This window comes from Mus caroli, chromosome 4, assembly GCF_900094665.2.
Source record: "Mus caroli chromosome 4, CAROLI_EIJ_v1.1, whole genome shotgun sequence".
Lineage (NCBI taxonomy): Eukaryota > Metazoa > Chordata > Mammalia > Rodentia > Muridae > Mus > Mus caroli.
The window spans coordinates 131,142,468-131,155,362 of record NC_034573.1 but is presented as its reverse complement, the minus strand read 5'-3'; the positions used below and the strand labels follow the sequence as shown (position 1 = coordinate 131,155,362).

At 55.7% G+C, this 12,895-nt stretch overlaps 2 protein-coding genes across 5 annotated transcripts in view; one reads left to right on the top strand and one right to left on the bottom strand.

Annotated features, from left to right (window-relative positions):
- The window catches only part of Spen (spen family transcriptional repressor), a 70,448-nt gene extending 67,110 nt beyond the window's left edge, over positions 1 to 3,338 (top strand). For 3 of the 4 annotated variants that reach the window (XM_021160275.2, XM_021160274.2, XM_029475803.1), the window contains 4 exons: positions 639 to 1,139; positions 1,233 to 1,427; positions 1,701 to 1,859; positions 2,208 to 3,338. In XM_021160275.2, coding sequence (XP_021015934.1) covers positions 639 to 1,139; positions 1,233 to 1,427; positions 1,701 to 1,859; positions 2,208 to 2,339 — 987 coding nt within the window. In that variant the 3' untranslated portion in view covers positions 2,340 to 3,338. The remainder of the gene's footprint in view (positions 1 to 638; positions 1,140 to 1,232; positions 1,428 to 1,700; positions 1,860 to 2,207) is intronic. The other variant, XM_029475804.1, reaches the window with a different exon arrangement.
- Positions 3,339 to 4,035: 697 nt separating this feature from the next.
- The window catches only part of Zbtb17 (zinc finger and BTB domain containing 17), a 22,442-nt gene continuing 13,582 nt past the window's right edge, over positions 4,036 to 12,895 (bottom strand). Inside the window, exons 3-16 of the mRNA XM_021160276.2 lie at positions 9,223 to 9,429; positions 8,496 to 8,684; positions 7,819 to 7,959; positions 7,461 to 7,583; positions 6,772 to 7,013; positions 6,548 to 6,690; positions 6,161 to 6,461; positions 5,817 to 5,904; positions 5,623 to 5,739; positions 5,421 to 5,541; positions 5,159 to 5,289; positions 4,709 to 4,918; positions 4,499 to 4,588; positions 4,036 to 4,419 (exon numbers count right to left, since the gene is read on the bottom strand). Coding sequence (XP_021015935.1) covers positions 4,136 to 4,419; positions 4,499 to 4,588; positions 4,709 to 4,918; positions 5,159 to 5,289; positions 5,421 to 5,541; positions 5,623 to 5,739; positions 5,817 to 5,904; positions 6,161 to 6,461; positions 6,548 to 6,690; positions 6,772 to 7,013; positions 7,461 to 7,583; positions 7,819 to 7,959; positions 8,496 to 8,684; positions 9,223 to 9,427 — 2,385 coding nt within the window. The 5' untranslated portion in view covers positions 9,428 to 9,429 and the 3' untranslated portion in view covers positions 4,036 to 4,135. The remainder of the gene's footprint in view (positions 4,420 to 4,498; positions 4,589 to 4,708; positions 4,919 to 5,158; positions 5,290 to 5,420; positions 5,542 to 5,622; positions 5,740 to 5,816; positions 5,905 to 6,160; positions 6,462 to 6,547; positions 6,691 to 6,771; positions 7,014 to 7,460; positions 7,584 to 7,818; positions 7,960 to 8,495; positions 8,685 to 9,222; positions 9,430 to 12,895) is intronic.

Here is a 12,895-nt window from a genome sequence, read left to right as displayed (position 1 = left end):
TGGCTCAGCGGTTAAGAGCACTGACTGCTCTTCCAGAGGTCCTGATTCAGTTCCCAGCAACCACATGGTGGCTCACAACCATCTGTAATGAGATCTGATGCCCTCTTCTGGTGTCTCTGGAGAGAGTGACTGTGTGCTCACATACATAAAATAAATAAATCTTAGAAAAATAGGCGGACTATCAAGGTACCTCAGTGGGTTGAGGGCGTATGTTTAAGTGTGGGTCTGGCCGCCATCGTAAAAGTGGAAGGAGAGAACTCACTCCACAGTTGTCCTCTGGCCTCCACGTGGACACAGTGTCATACCGGTGTGTCCTCCGTCATGCACACTCATGCATACCAACAGTGATAAAATACGTCAAAATCCAACCTCCAGCAAGGACCACAAGCAAGGCATAGGCAAGCTAGATGGGAAGTTTCAAGAGGGGCTTCATAAATGCGTGCTGGGGAGCGGGCCAGTTCTTGGGTATAGGAGGTGCTTTGTGTGCGACTCCTGCCTGCGGGTTGAGAAGCGGGGTGGGTGCTTATCACTTAGGCCGGCTGCACTGCCCGGGAGACACAGGGGCCTCTCTGGGCTGTGGAGCAGGGGCTTTTGTGCTGCCAATTCTGACTGTGCCTTTGTCTTCTTTCCATCTCCAGGCGCCCCCTGAAGGTGAGCCCTTGCAGTCCACGCAGTCTGCACAGCCTGCCCCCTCTACACAGGCCACGCAGCCTGTACCACCTGCCCCGCCCTGCCAGCCCTCCCAACTCAGCCAGCCTGCCCAGCCACCGAGTGGCAAGATTCCTCAGGTCTCCCAAGAAGCAAAGGGGACGCAGACAGGAGGGGTGGAGCAGACTCGCCTCCCAGCCATCCCCACAAACAGGCCATCTGAGCCTCACGCTCAGGTTCAGAGGGCACCGTTGGAAACAGCCCAGCCAGCCCACCCCTCCCCTGTGTCAGTCTCCATGAAGCCGGACCTCCCAAGCCCTCTTTCCTCTCAGGCTGCCCCAAAGCAGCCATTGTTTGTCCCTGCAAACTCAGGCCCAAGCACCCCCCCTGGACTGGCTCTGCCTCACGCTGAAGTCCAGCCAGCTTCCAAACAAGACTCTTGTCCACACGTGACACCACAGCGGCCTGTGGATATGGTCCAGCTGCTAAAGGTGAGACACTGTTCTAAGTGTTAACACAGGCTGCTGTGGGCCATGCTGGGCATGCCATGACCCTGTCTCTGCTTTGTTTATCCTGCTAAGCAGAAGTACCCCATCGTGTGGCAGGGCCTGCTGGCCCTCAAGAACGACACGGCTGCTGTGCAGCTCCACTTCGTCTCTGGCAACAATGTCCTGGCTCATCGGTCCCTGCCTCTCTCTGAAGGTGGTCCCCCACTGCGGATCGCCCAGAGGATGCGACTAGAGGCCTCGCAGCTAGAAGGGGTCGCCAGGAGGATGACAGTAAGACTCGAGGGCTGGGTAAATGCCCATGCAGTTCAAAGGAGGGGGCTGGCGGGGGAACAAGATGGCACAGCAGTGATACGCTATAGGCGGGCAGGAAGCAAAACTCTGCTTGGCTAGAGAGATACCTCCAGACCTCGTGTGCGCACGCTCACACGTGCACACACATGCTCGCAGGTGCACATGTGTGTTGTGACACAGGCACCTTCGAGCACTTAGTTAGGGCACACACTGTTTAGTCAGGAGGTCCCTAACCATTCCCTTCTGCTCCAGGTGGAAACCGACTACTGCCTGCTGCTGGCTCTGCCCTGTGGCCGTGACCAGGAGGATGTGGTGAGCCAGACCGAGTCCCTCAAGGCTGCCTTCATCACTTACCTGCAGGCCAAGCAAGCAGCAGGGATTATCAATGTTCCCAACCCTGGCTCCAATCAGGTTGGTCATTGTCCCATCCCTACCGCACAGGTAGGACCAGTTTAGGGCAGGGCAGGAGGGCTGGACTTCCGGCGGCATGGATATTTCTAGTATTAACCAGAGTACCCCAGGGGTTCCTGAAGGAGGTGGGCATGCAAGTAACATGGGTAATGGTCACCTGTTGCCCATTCCGGAGAGAGGAGATAGGGGACAGCTAGGAGGTGTAGTGTTGACCTTGAGCTGTAGAGCTGGTGACGAGGCACCACGCCCTGCCAGGGCCCTCTTAAGGCCTACCAGGCACAAGCATGGCGGGAGGGTCACGGAAGACAGTGGCTCCCATTTTCTCTCTCTCTCCTCCTCCTCCTCCAGCCCGCCTACGTGCTGCAGATCTTCCCACCCTGTGAGTTCTCTGAGAGTCACCTCTCCCGGCTGGCCCCTGACCTCCTTGCCAGCATCTCCAACATCTCTCCTCACCTCATGATTGTCATTGCCTCGGTGTGAGGCTCTGAACGGTCGCCACCTCAGGGCATTTTCCTGAGGCTCTGCTGCAAAAAAAAAAAAAAAAATGAACACCGTGGACAACCCAGCCAGGCAGAGGGGCAGGCTGCCAGGCGCCACCAGCTGCCCCGCCTTCGGCCGCCCAGCTCTGTGGATAGACCTCCTCTGGGGGTGGTGCTGCTCGTATGTTTACATGAAATTCTCCCAGGACAGACCACCAACCATGGACGTAGAGACCTTAGGGGCTGGGTTTCTCTCCACACTTGGAGAACAGGAACCGGGCCGTGGGATCCTTCTGTTTTTGTTAAACAGAATAGAACAGCCTTTGCACTAAATTAGTGACTCGCACAGTGAACACAGGCTGCGATGCTCTGGACGTGTGTGCATGAGCACGCTGTGGACTCTCGTGCAGGACTTGGGACTCGTGCTGAAGCCTTGGGGTCAAGGAACATTTCAGTGGGTTTTTGCCCCATCTCCTCCTCCCGTCCCCTGCTCATGGGACATGTCATCTTTCTTAATTCTCCCACCGCCGCCACCACCACCACCACCACCACCTTCAGCTCATCGGATGTACAGTTTACAATTGAGTAACAGTGAACAGAAGGATTTTCTTTCTTGGTCGGATGTGCAGAACTTGGGATGTGTATATATAAATATATAATATATATAAATATATATAATACTGACTTAAATCAAATTTCCCTGACATACATTTTTTTTAATCTGTGCCAAAAATGTGTTTTCAAAGAAAATCTTATTTTCATACTCAGACTTTGTACCGTCACTCATTTGTATAAGTGCGCTTCGTCACTGCACGGGCCCTGCTCCTGCAACATGGAACTGTCGCGTAGCACCTGTACAAGAGACCCGGCCACTCCACTCCCTCCTGTGACCTGGACCTCTCCCTGACTTCCTAACACTTATTAATTTATGAAACTGTTTTTCTCAGCGCAGTTTTGTTCTGTGTGTCCATTGGATTACAAACTTTATTAAAAAATACAAAACACCTCAGGTGTGAAGGTGGTTGTCACTCAGTGAGCGCCTCGGTTTCTTGACTTGCACAGCAGACCCCACCCCACATCTGGGAACCAGGACCCTTTCCCCTGTGCTCAGCCTAGGCCACTGGGACGGCACCTCAGACTCCGGTGCATACTGAGACCCTTTCTTTTCTCAGTCCTCTGGCTGGCTCCTGCTGGTGCCATCCCTCCCTGTAGTGGCCAGGAGCCCACTATTTCTGGGGCTAATTCTGTACCTACCCTCAAGAAGAAGCCGAGGCACCAACGTTTTCTGGGGAATGCAGTTGGGACTATATAGAGCAGGCCTGCCCAGGTCCATGGGGCCCCTGCTCCCTTCCTGTCCCCTTGCCAGCCTGGTAGCACACGGCATGCAGCAGTAAGTACTGCCACAGCACGGCGCTGTGCTGTGGCCTAGGTAAAGCAGGTACCAGGCCTTACTTCACTGAGGAGCCAGCCGGTGGTCTGTCCCTGCGTGGCTGCTCTGGCTGGACCCTGGTACCGGCCTCTTGGGTAAGTCACGATGCACGCCAGCTATGGGGCACCACCTGTGGCTGAATAGCTTAGGACAGTACGAAGCTCCACTTTGCATGAGGGACAGCAGGACATCCTAGGAAGCTATTAAACTGTCACTTGTATAGGTGCCTGTTCCTCACCTACTGGTGACACAGGGAACACAGGCAACATTAGAAAATAATCATTTATTCTCTCTAGGGAATGGGCAGGAGCGCCTTCTGAGTCCTAGGGTGCCATCCATCCTTAAATAAACAGTCAGCGGCCACCTGCTCACTCGGCAGGTGGTAGGCAATCAGGAGCTGTGGGTGGACTTTCTGCCAGTGTGGGTTGGCCCTCAGTCCCATCCCTAGGACGGAAGACGAGCTCTCCAGCCTGCAGCATCTGCCCGGCTGGCCACGTGCTGCCTGGCCCATACTGCTGGTAGAAGTCCGCATCCGTCTGGAACATGACCAGTGCCTGGGCTGTGTGGATCCGAACATGCTGGGCTAGGCTATTGGCATCCAGGAACTTGTCCCCACAGGAATCACAAGCGTAGAGGATGTGGGTGTTGGGGTCTGTGGAGGTGGGGGCTGTGGTCAGGATAGGAAGGACCTTGGGTCCACTGGCGTTCATGCCCCAGACTGCCCCTCTCACCTTCTTCCTGCACTTGCTTGACAGCTTTGCTGATCTCAGCTTTGAGTACTTCCGTCTCGTCAGCTGTCACTGCGGCCCCCACTGGTACCACTGTGGGCAGAATCAGCAGGGAGGGTCTGAGGCAGAAGCCACAAGGAGCTACCCCATTGTTGCCACTGAGGCCAGCTGCTGTAGCTGCCCTCTGCCTGCTGCCCTGCCCACAGTGCACACCTGTGAGCTGAGTGACCGCTGTCGCTGCCAGAGCCTCAGTGGCCAGGGTGACCATGTCGTCCACAGTGACCACGCTGACCTCACCACCCTCTTCTGGCTCCAGGATCTTGATGCCCGCCTTGCCCTGATGCACGGTCTTTACATGAGAACGCAGGTTGTCTACCCGGTTGAAACCACGGCCACACTTGTCACACAAATAAGGCTTCTCTCCTGGTGGGGAGGCAAGTTACCCTCCTGCCACCTGCAGGCCTCCCAGTACCCAGCAGCCCCAGCTTTTCTAGCAAGTTCTCTAAGGCAGCCACCAGAAGCCCGAGTGCACCCTCCTCCCAGAAGGCAGGTGGAGTCCACATGTGCACCTCAAGGCTCCCTGCTGAGCAAGTGTGGCATGGGGCTCTCTACCTCCACCCTCCCCCGGGGTCCCACGCAGGCAGGGACATGGCGGGCGCTCACCGGTGTGGATGATAATGTGCTTGGACAGGTCCCCCACATTCACGAAGGCCTTGCTACACACGCTGCACTTGTGTGGTCGGATGTTGTCATGGTGACGGATGTGGTTGGCCAACTGGCTGGACTGGACAAATCTACAAGGTCACAAATAAGGGGCTCATGTTGACCCACGGGAGCTTCAGTGTGGAGGGATTTGGAGGTTCCCACCACTCTGGGACACAGCCTGAGATTTGTCCTCACTCTCCCTGGGGTGGCAGGTTGCTACCTCTTGCCACAGCGTTCACAGACGTAGGGCTTCTCCCCCGTGTGTTGGCGTACGTGGGCGATGAGGGAGCTGGCTTGGGTGAAGGCCTTACCACATATCACACACTGGCACGGCTTCTCACCTGGGGCAGAGGCACATGGCACTAGCACCCGCTTGGCTCCCCATTCCCCTTCCACAGCCCACACATGGCCTCCTCACCCACCCGTGTGGATCCGGACGTGCCGCTGCAGCGCGCCTGGGTCGGCAAACTGCCGCTGACAGTGGGTGCATACGTACGGCTTCTCCCCGCTGTGGATCCGCAGGTGCCGCTTGAGGTTCCCTTTGGATAAAAGGCGAGACATGTGCTGCACTGTGAGGGCCGGGGGCAAGCCTTGGGAAAGGGTGCTCTGGGCCTACCTGAGGTGGTGAACTGCTTCCCGCACTCCCGGCACTTGAGAGGGCCATCGGCAATGTGGATCTTCAAGTGGGCCTTCAGGTTCCCCACCTGCACCCAGACAGGGGCTCAGAAGGGTTCCCTTGGACCCTGGTTTCTCCCCAACCCCGTGAGCAAGGGAATAACGGCCTTCCTGGTTTCCCCACGGGGCAGGGCTCTATTCCTGATAGAAGCCCAGGTCCCAGCACTGGAAGGAAAAGCAACCACAGCCCTCCGGGGGACCATCCTAGGAGAGTCCCTGTCCATAGACAGTGGCTGTTGAGTGCTATCGCTGGGAGCTCAGGAGGGTGCTCAGGAGGGTGCACACCTGGTTGAACTTTTTGTCGCAGTGAGGACACTTGTGCTCCTTGTCGGTGTCATGAGTCTCCAGGTGGCGCATCTTAGAGGTGGGGTCAGAGAAGGAGCGGCCACAGTAGTCGCACTGGTAGGGTTTCTGGCCACTGTGTACCAGCTGGTGGCGCTTGAGGTTGCCTGAAGTGGTGAAGAGCTTGCCACAGTCCCCGCAGCGGTAGCGCGCCTCCCCGGAGTGCCTCTTCTTGTGCAGGTTCAGCAGGCTGATGAGCCTGTAGCTCTTGCCACACTCCTCACACCCATAGGGTTTCAACGGGCTGTGGGTCAGAAGGTGCTAGGTGACAGGAAGGGGTGCCGCAGGGTCCCAAACAGGCGCCCAGTCTGGAGGAGACAAGGTGGGTACCTGTGTGTCTTCTCGTGAGCCTTGCACGCTGCGGGGTCCGAGAAAGCCTTGCTGCACTCCCTGCATGAGAAAGGTTTCTCGCCCGTGTGGATGCGGATGTGCCGTTTGAAGTTCCCTGTGTGCGTGAACTCCTTCCCGCAGTCCTGCAGGCGCAGCAGGAAGGGTGCGTGAGGGGCTGCAGAGACCCTGGAGGCTCAGGGCTGGCACCGCCCACGGCCCCGCACCTCGCACTTGTGGATGATGGAGCCGTAAGCCTTGGACTCAGTGCGATCCCCGTAGGTGCCCGAGCGCAGGTTCTGACCCTCCATGCCAAGCTCCTGCCCAGAATCTGTGCCGGCAGACTCTTCGTTCTCCTCAGGAGGCTCCCCGTTATCCAGAAGCATCCCCTCTTCCTTGACTGTGGCAGGCCCTGCACCCTCTTCCTCTTGTCCGTCTTCTCCTTTGCTGGCTGGCTCCACTTCCATTTCTGCACAGAAAAGAGCAGGTACTGAGGGCGTGGCTGAGACCAGAGCACTTTCTGGGTCTGGCCCAAGTTCCCCCTCACTTCTTTAGGTGACAGTGACTCCAGGATCTGAAACATTAGTAGTGCCCACTTAGAGAGTATGCCACCGCAGGCAAATGTGTGTGGGCATTTTCAGGCAATCAAGTCCTTGTGAGGTTTCTGGGCAACATGGCACACCATGTGTCGTGCGCAGGCAGGGCTGAGCAGGAAGCTCCAGGACTGTGTCAGGACGCTTCCACACTAACAACAGGAACGAGCAGGGGATGGGGACTGGCAATGAAGACAGCTCAAGAGTGAAGGAAGCAAAGAGATGAAGTGAAGGATGAGTCTGAGAGGACAGGCTAGAGACAGAAGAGAGCCGTGACCCACGAGGGTGTGGAGGGAGACAAGCCCTGGCTGGGGGAGGGGCACCTTGCTCTGAGCTCTCTGATAAGGCTTCGGCTTCTGCAGCCGCCATGCTGCTTGTGGGGTCCGGCTTGAGCTCCACAGGTGGAGGCTCCCGGGGAGCGTCTGCCTTCTCCGTCTGCTCTGCGCCTGAGGAGGGACGGGAGGCTGGATTGGGACTCTGTCCAGAGGCCAAAGAGCTCTCTTCCATGGCCGGAATGGGCCCTGCAGAACAAACTGTCTGAGCTAGACATGAGCCAGAAACTTATGGGAGTGCATACCACCAACCTCCCAGACACAGGCCTTTTCTGTCCTGGGGCCCAGGCTGCACAGGTGACAGGCAGGGCCACCTTCCAACTGTCCATGAGACCAGATCACAACTCACCACTGGATGCACTTTCTGCCTGGCCACCCCGCTCCTCCTTGAGTTCTCTGCCTGGGCCTGTGGAGGAGCTGCCTCTTGCTTGGTCCAGCCTGCTCAGCATGGTGGCAGTGGCCTTCTCGTCTTTGGCTCTCTTGTCTCCTCCTGGAGACAGAACACAGCAAACTTGTCATTTTCATCAAGTGTTTTTCATCCTCCAGAGGGATGAGGAGGCTCTGAGGCCCCTCAGGACCCCTAGGTACTTCTCTAGTGTGTTCAGGGACCGTCTCAGGCTAGGACACTGATTCACAGCCCTGCAGCCTCCACAGCACAAGTGAGATGATCTTACACGGGCAGTGTGAACTGGATGTGAGCCAGTGCTCAACAGGAGAGACCTGACCCCTTATAGGAGTCTATGGCCTTCTGAGGATGCCCTAAGAGGACACCAAAAGAGCTGAAAGGGCAGCTACAGGCTCAGGTGTGGCCGAGGTGTGGCTCCTGCTCTCTGCTGCCCAGAGGTAGAAAGGGGTAGGCATGGGGACCCTTTCCAGAAGTGCTAGCCACACCTTAGCAGTGCCCCCCACCCCGCCCCCAGCAATGAAGGCAAGGTAAATGAGGAACCCAAGACCCAGTGAGGAGACCCAGAGGCAGGCAGGAGCTCCAGCAGCCACTTTTCAGGAGCAGCCAGCCAGTGACCTCACCTTCCACAGCTGAGGCATCTGCGCTCTCCCCAGTGGTGCTGGTCGGCTCAGCGAGGGACTTGAGAGTGTGGCAGGCTGTGACAATATCCTGCATCTGAAGGAAGCTGGCCACGGCCAGAACATCGTCCACGTTCTCAGGGCTAAGGCTCAGCTTAGCAGTGTACATGAACTCCAGCACCTGCCCCAGGCCTGTCGAGGACAGGATGGCTGTCACACCCACTTCAAAGGCCTCACCACCTGTCTGCTGGGCTGGGGACAGCTTCTAAAAAGATGCACAAGGGGACTGGACATCCCTCCCTTCTGACAATGTGGTCTTCCAGACCTCCTCACCTGCTCTACCAAACTCTCAGTCACCTGTTTCCACATCTATAAAATGGGAGAGTACCGTGTCTTGACTATCTCAAAAACAGATGGTAGGACTGCTCCATCCTCCCTCAAGTCCAGCCCCATCTCAAGCCTGTGTCCCAGCTAACTCCTCATTCTTTGCACAGTCTAGCTGTCAGCTCCAGGACTGATGTGGCCACAGAGAGGACTCAGGAAGGTCTAGGGCCTGCCTGCCTCGCTCTGACCCTGCTAACAAGGCTGGTCCTCCTCTCTCCATGCCCTAAGCATACTGTCAATCTGTCCCTCTCCCGCCTTGGTATCTACAGGGTCAGATGGGACGTGGGACGTGGCCTGCTGGCATTGCCCTAGAAGGGCTATGCGTGACGAGGCCCCGGCATGGTACCTGCCGCATTACTGATGTCTAGGTGCACCACGTCCTTCTGGTCCACAAAGAGCATCTTGAAGTACTCGCTGCAAGCTGCCAGCACCGCCTTGTGAGCCTTGAAGTCAACGCCGTCCACCACAAAGGTGCAGTCACAGAGGAGGCCCAGTTGCCGCTGCTGGTTCAGCTGCTCCAAGACATGCTGGCTGTGCTGGGGGAAATCCATGGCTGCAGAAAGCCAGAGCCTGTCAGCACCGAGAGAGGATGCCAGCCCAACTCACTGCCAACTGCCAAGCAAGCCCAGGTAAGACTCACAGAGGAGACAGAGAATGAAACATGGGAGAGGCTTTTCTACCGAAAAAGGGCAGATGACTCCAGACACTTACTGCAAGCCAAGGCAGCCCAGTCATTCCCAAAGCTTACTCGACAAAGCAAGTTCCCCACAGCAGAAAGTATCAAGATAGCCCCATAGCAGAATACACACTAGGTAATGAGCCAAGAGGTCAAAACAGCGAACAAATGAAGCAAAGCGATTATGTGGTCTCACAGTCCAGTTGACCACGGTTACCCAAGAGCACACACACTCTTAGAATAAAAGGCTTTGAGTGCGGGCGGCTCTTCCATCAGCAGCTGTGGCTCTCTCCTCCTCTCTCACAGGCTCTGGGAAGTTCCCTGTGCACTCAGTGGCTGGCTTCTTTAGGGTGGGGATCTTACTCGGTCTCTCTCCTTCCCGGCCTTTCCCACCCCACCCTGGCTCAGCTCCTCCCACCCTCTCGGGCACTACATAAGGTAGGCCAATCTGCTGCCTGCCGAGGCATCTGAGCGGGGAGTCCTGATCCAAGAGCTCCTCCCTTAATGCTAGGAAATCCCACAGCCGTCCCAAGGCTTCAGAGCTGGTCCTGGGCTGGTCCTCAATTATGAACTATACAGAGATAAATACTCAATCGCCCCACTGCAGAATCTCCCCAAGACCAGCAATCTTCTAGGGAAACAAATGGGTTTTTCTTGATAGAAAAAACTTGTTTCGGAACATTTCAAAATAAAACCTGGCACCGTGTGAGGCTAAAGTGCATAGAACAGTAACAGCCTGTCACTCCGGAACCAGGCTGCCCCTGAGCAGGCGAGTGACTTTGGGGCACTGTGCACTGGCTGCTCCTGATGCCACCATCCCAGGCCGTCACTGGCCTACAGCCTGGAGCCGCAATGGCCGTCTGAGGAGAGCCAACACAGGCCATGCCCCTCACACCAGCACAGGCACATTTACCGCCCTGTGGTTTCTGGAAACTTCTGAGTGTGTGCCTGCAATCTCAGCAGGACGACGCTGATGCAGGAGGATACTGATGCAGGAGGATGAGGAGTTCCGAGCCAGCCAGAGTCACTGTCTCAAACAAGAAAATATGTAGGTGCTGGGCTAAGAGGAAGTATCTAACGGGGAGTGTGGCAGTGGTATCAGGCCAACTGCAAGTTCAAACTGAAGACCTGGCCATGTTCTCCCAGGACCAAGCAGGGACACTGCTTTTGGACCTGGCAATACCAACGTCCACAGCTAGAAGGCAGCCTGAAGCAAGAGAGGCACAGGACACCCACAGCAAAGCCATTGGGCACCTTCTCTGAGCTAAGGGTTCACCACCTTCCGGATGCTGCAGCTCTGTGACACAGCTCATGTCGCGCTAACCCCACGATAACATCATGTTCATCACTTCTTCTTCATAGCTATAATCTTCTTGGGTTATGACTCCTAATGCAAATATTGTCTTAGGCGACCCGTGTGTAAGAGTCACTAGGCCGTGAGTGGTTGAGAACCACTGCTCTAAGTCCTCAATCCAGAAAGAGCGCCATGTCACTGGTGACCTGAAGGGATGACAGGGTGAATCTCAAGAGTTGCTGCTCAGAGTGTAAGATACTGAGACACACGCCCAGGCCTGGGGGTAAGTGCCTTTCTGGGGTGCCCAGGAGATGAAGGGTGCACACACCAAGGCACAAAGCAGGTGTGGACACCCCATGCCAGAGTGCTCCTCGTCTTCTGAGGTTGGGAAGCTGTGGCTAGTCTGGACCTAGTCCCCATCTCCACAGCCAGTGAGCCACCTGAGTGCAGATGGGGAGCTGACATGCCACGTTTGGTTTGCTAGATCCTGAGTGACTGACGAGTGCAGATGTGGAAACCGGCGGTCTTGGTGGAGCCCCGGCCTCCTTCCTTTGTCCAGGGTGCTCACCTAGTGCCAGGCCCACCATGACCCTGTCATCATTGTTTCCCTGTGTTCTGCAGCCCTCACTCTGTAGCAGAGCACCCGACTTAGTAAGTGGACCCCAGAGGGATCCACTTCTGAGAACCCCATGAGATCCTGTGAGATCCTGTGTGGCTGCTGCTCTCCAGGCCCCATGGGACTCCATCAGTGCGCATCTGAAGTTGGTTTTTGTTTGTTTGTTTTGAGACAGGGTCTCACTGTATAGCCCGGACTAGCTTAGAGCTCCGAGATCTGCCTACCTGGCTGGCTGCCTTTGCCTCCCAAATGCGAGGTTAAAGGTGTTTACCATTACACCCAGCAAGTTCACGGCTTCTAAATAAAACAAACAAAAAGGAAAGCCCAAGTACCAACCACACAAGGTCAGTGGCTCCTCAGTTTCCTAAGATCCTGGGGCAGGGGCAGGGGCAGGGGCAGGGGAGTGAGCTACAGTGGGGCTATTAGCCTGACAAAGGGACACTCGGGTGGCCCCTGGAGGCTCCTCAGTTCATATGGTCTGGAGCTCCAATCCACTCTGCTCAACTCAACCAGTCCCTCCAACAATGGAGAAATAGTATCTATTGAGTTGTGCAGCCTGACTGGTCACAGAGCCAGAACACCACACCCTGCTCACCTGCACACTGAGCACACAGCCACTCTGGGCATCGGCTTTTCTGTTGCTGCCTCAGAGATGCAAAGACTAGAGAGAATTTCTCCAGACCTAAATCCGGGTTCTCCCCCTGGCTGCCAAGGGGCCAGAGTGTCCCCAGTGGAGCAGGGGCTCAAATTCTTTACAAGGTTAATTACACAAACTCAAATGGGGGTGGGGGGTTCGCCCTTAGTGCCCAGCAGCCATCTGTTAGCAGGAAGCAGAGAGACATATTCTAAGTACTCTTTTTAGTCCCTGTATGGCATGGCCCCTACATCCGTTTACTTGAGCACTCTGGGTGACTAGACCCACCAATCATATCCCATCACCCCTCCTAAGCACAACCTGGAAAATGCCTATAATACAATCCAGCAGTGCTGAGACAAATGGACAGCATGCTAAACAGAGCACCGATCGAGGAGGGGTAAACGGTCTCTGCTGACAGGCACTTCACACAGACTGACTGCACGGTTAAAACCTGAGGCCACACTGCTCCATGAGGCCAACTGCCTGGCTGAAGCACCAGGATGGGGGATGCAGAGCTCCCTCCCAAAGTCACATGGCCTGCCTGTCAAACCCTGAAACCTGATCCAAGTCACTGGCAGCCCTGGTCTAGCATGAGGGGTGGTACCACACCCCTGGACAGAAAGCAATCTCCCACAAAGGAAAAAAAAACAACAACAACAAAAAACCAAAACTAAACACACACACACACACAAAGCGGAAAAAAAAAAAAAAAAAAAAAAAAAAAAAAACCCAAAAAAAAGAAAAAAAAAAAAAAAAAAAAAAAAAAGAAAGAAAGAAAGCAAGCAAGCAATCTCCC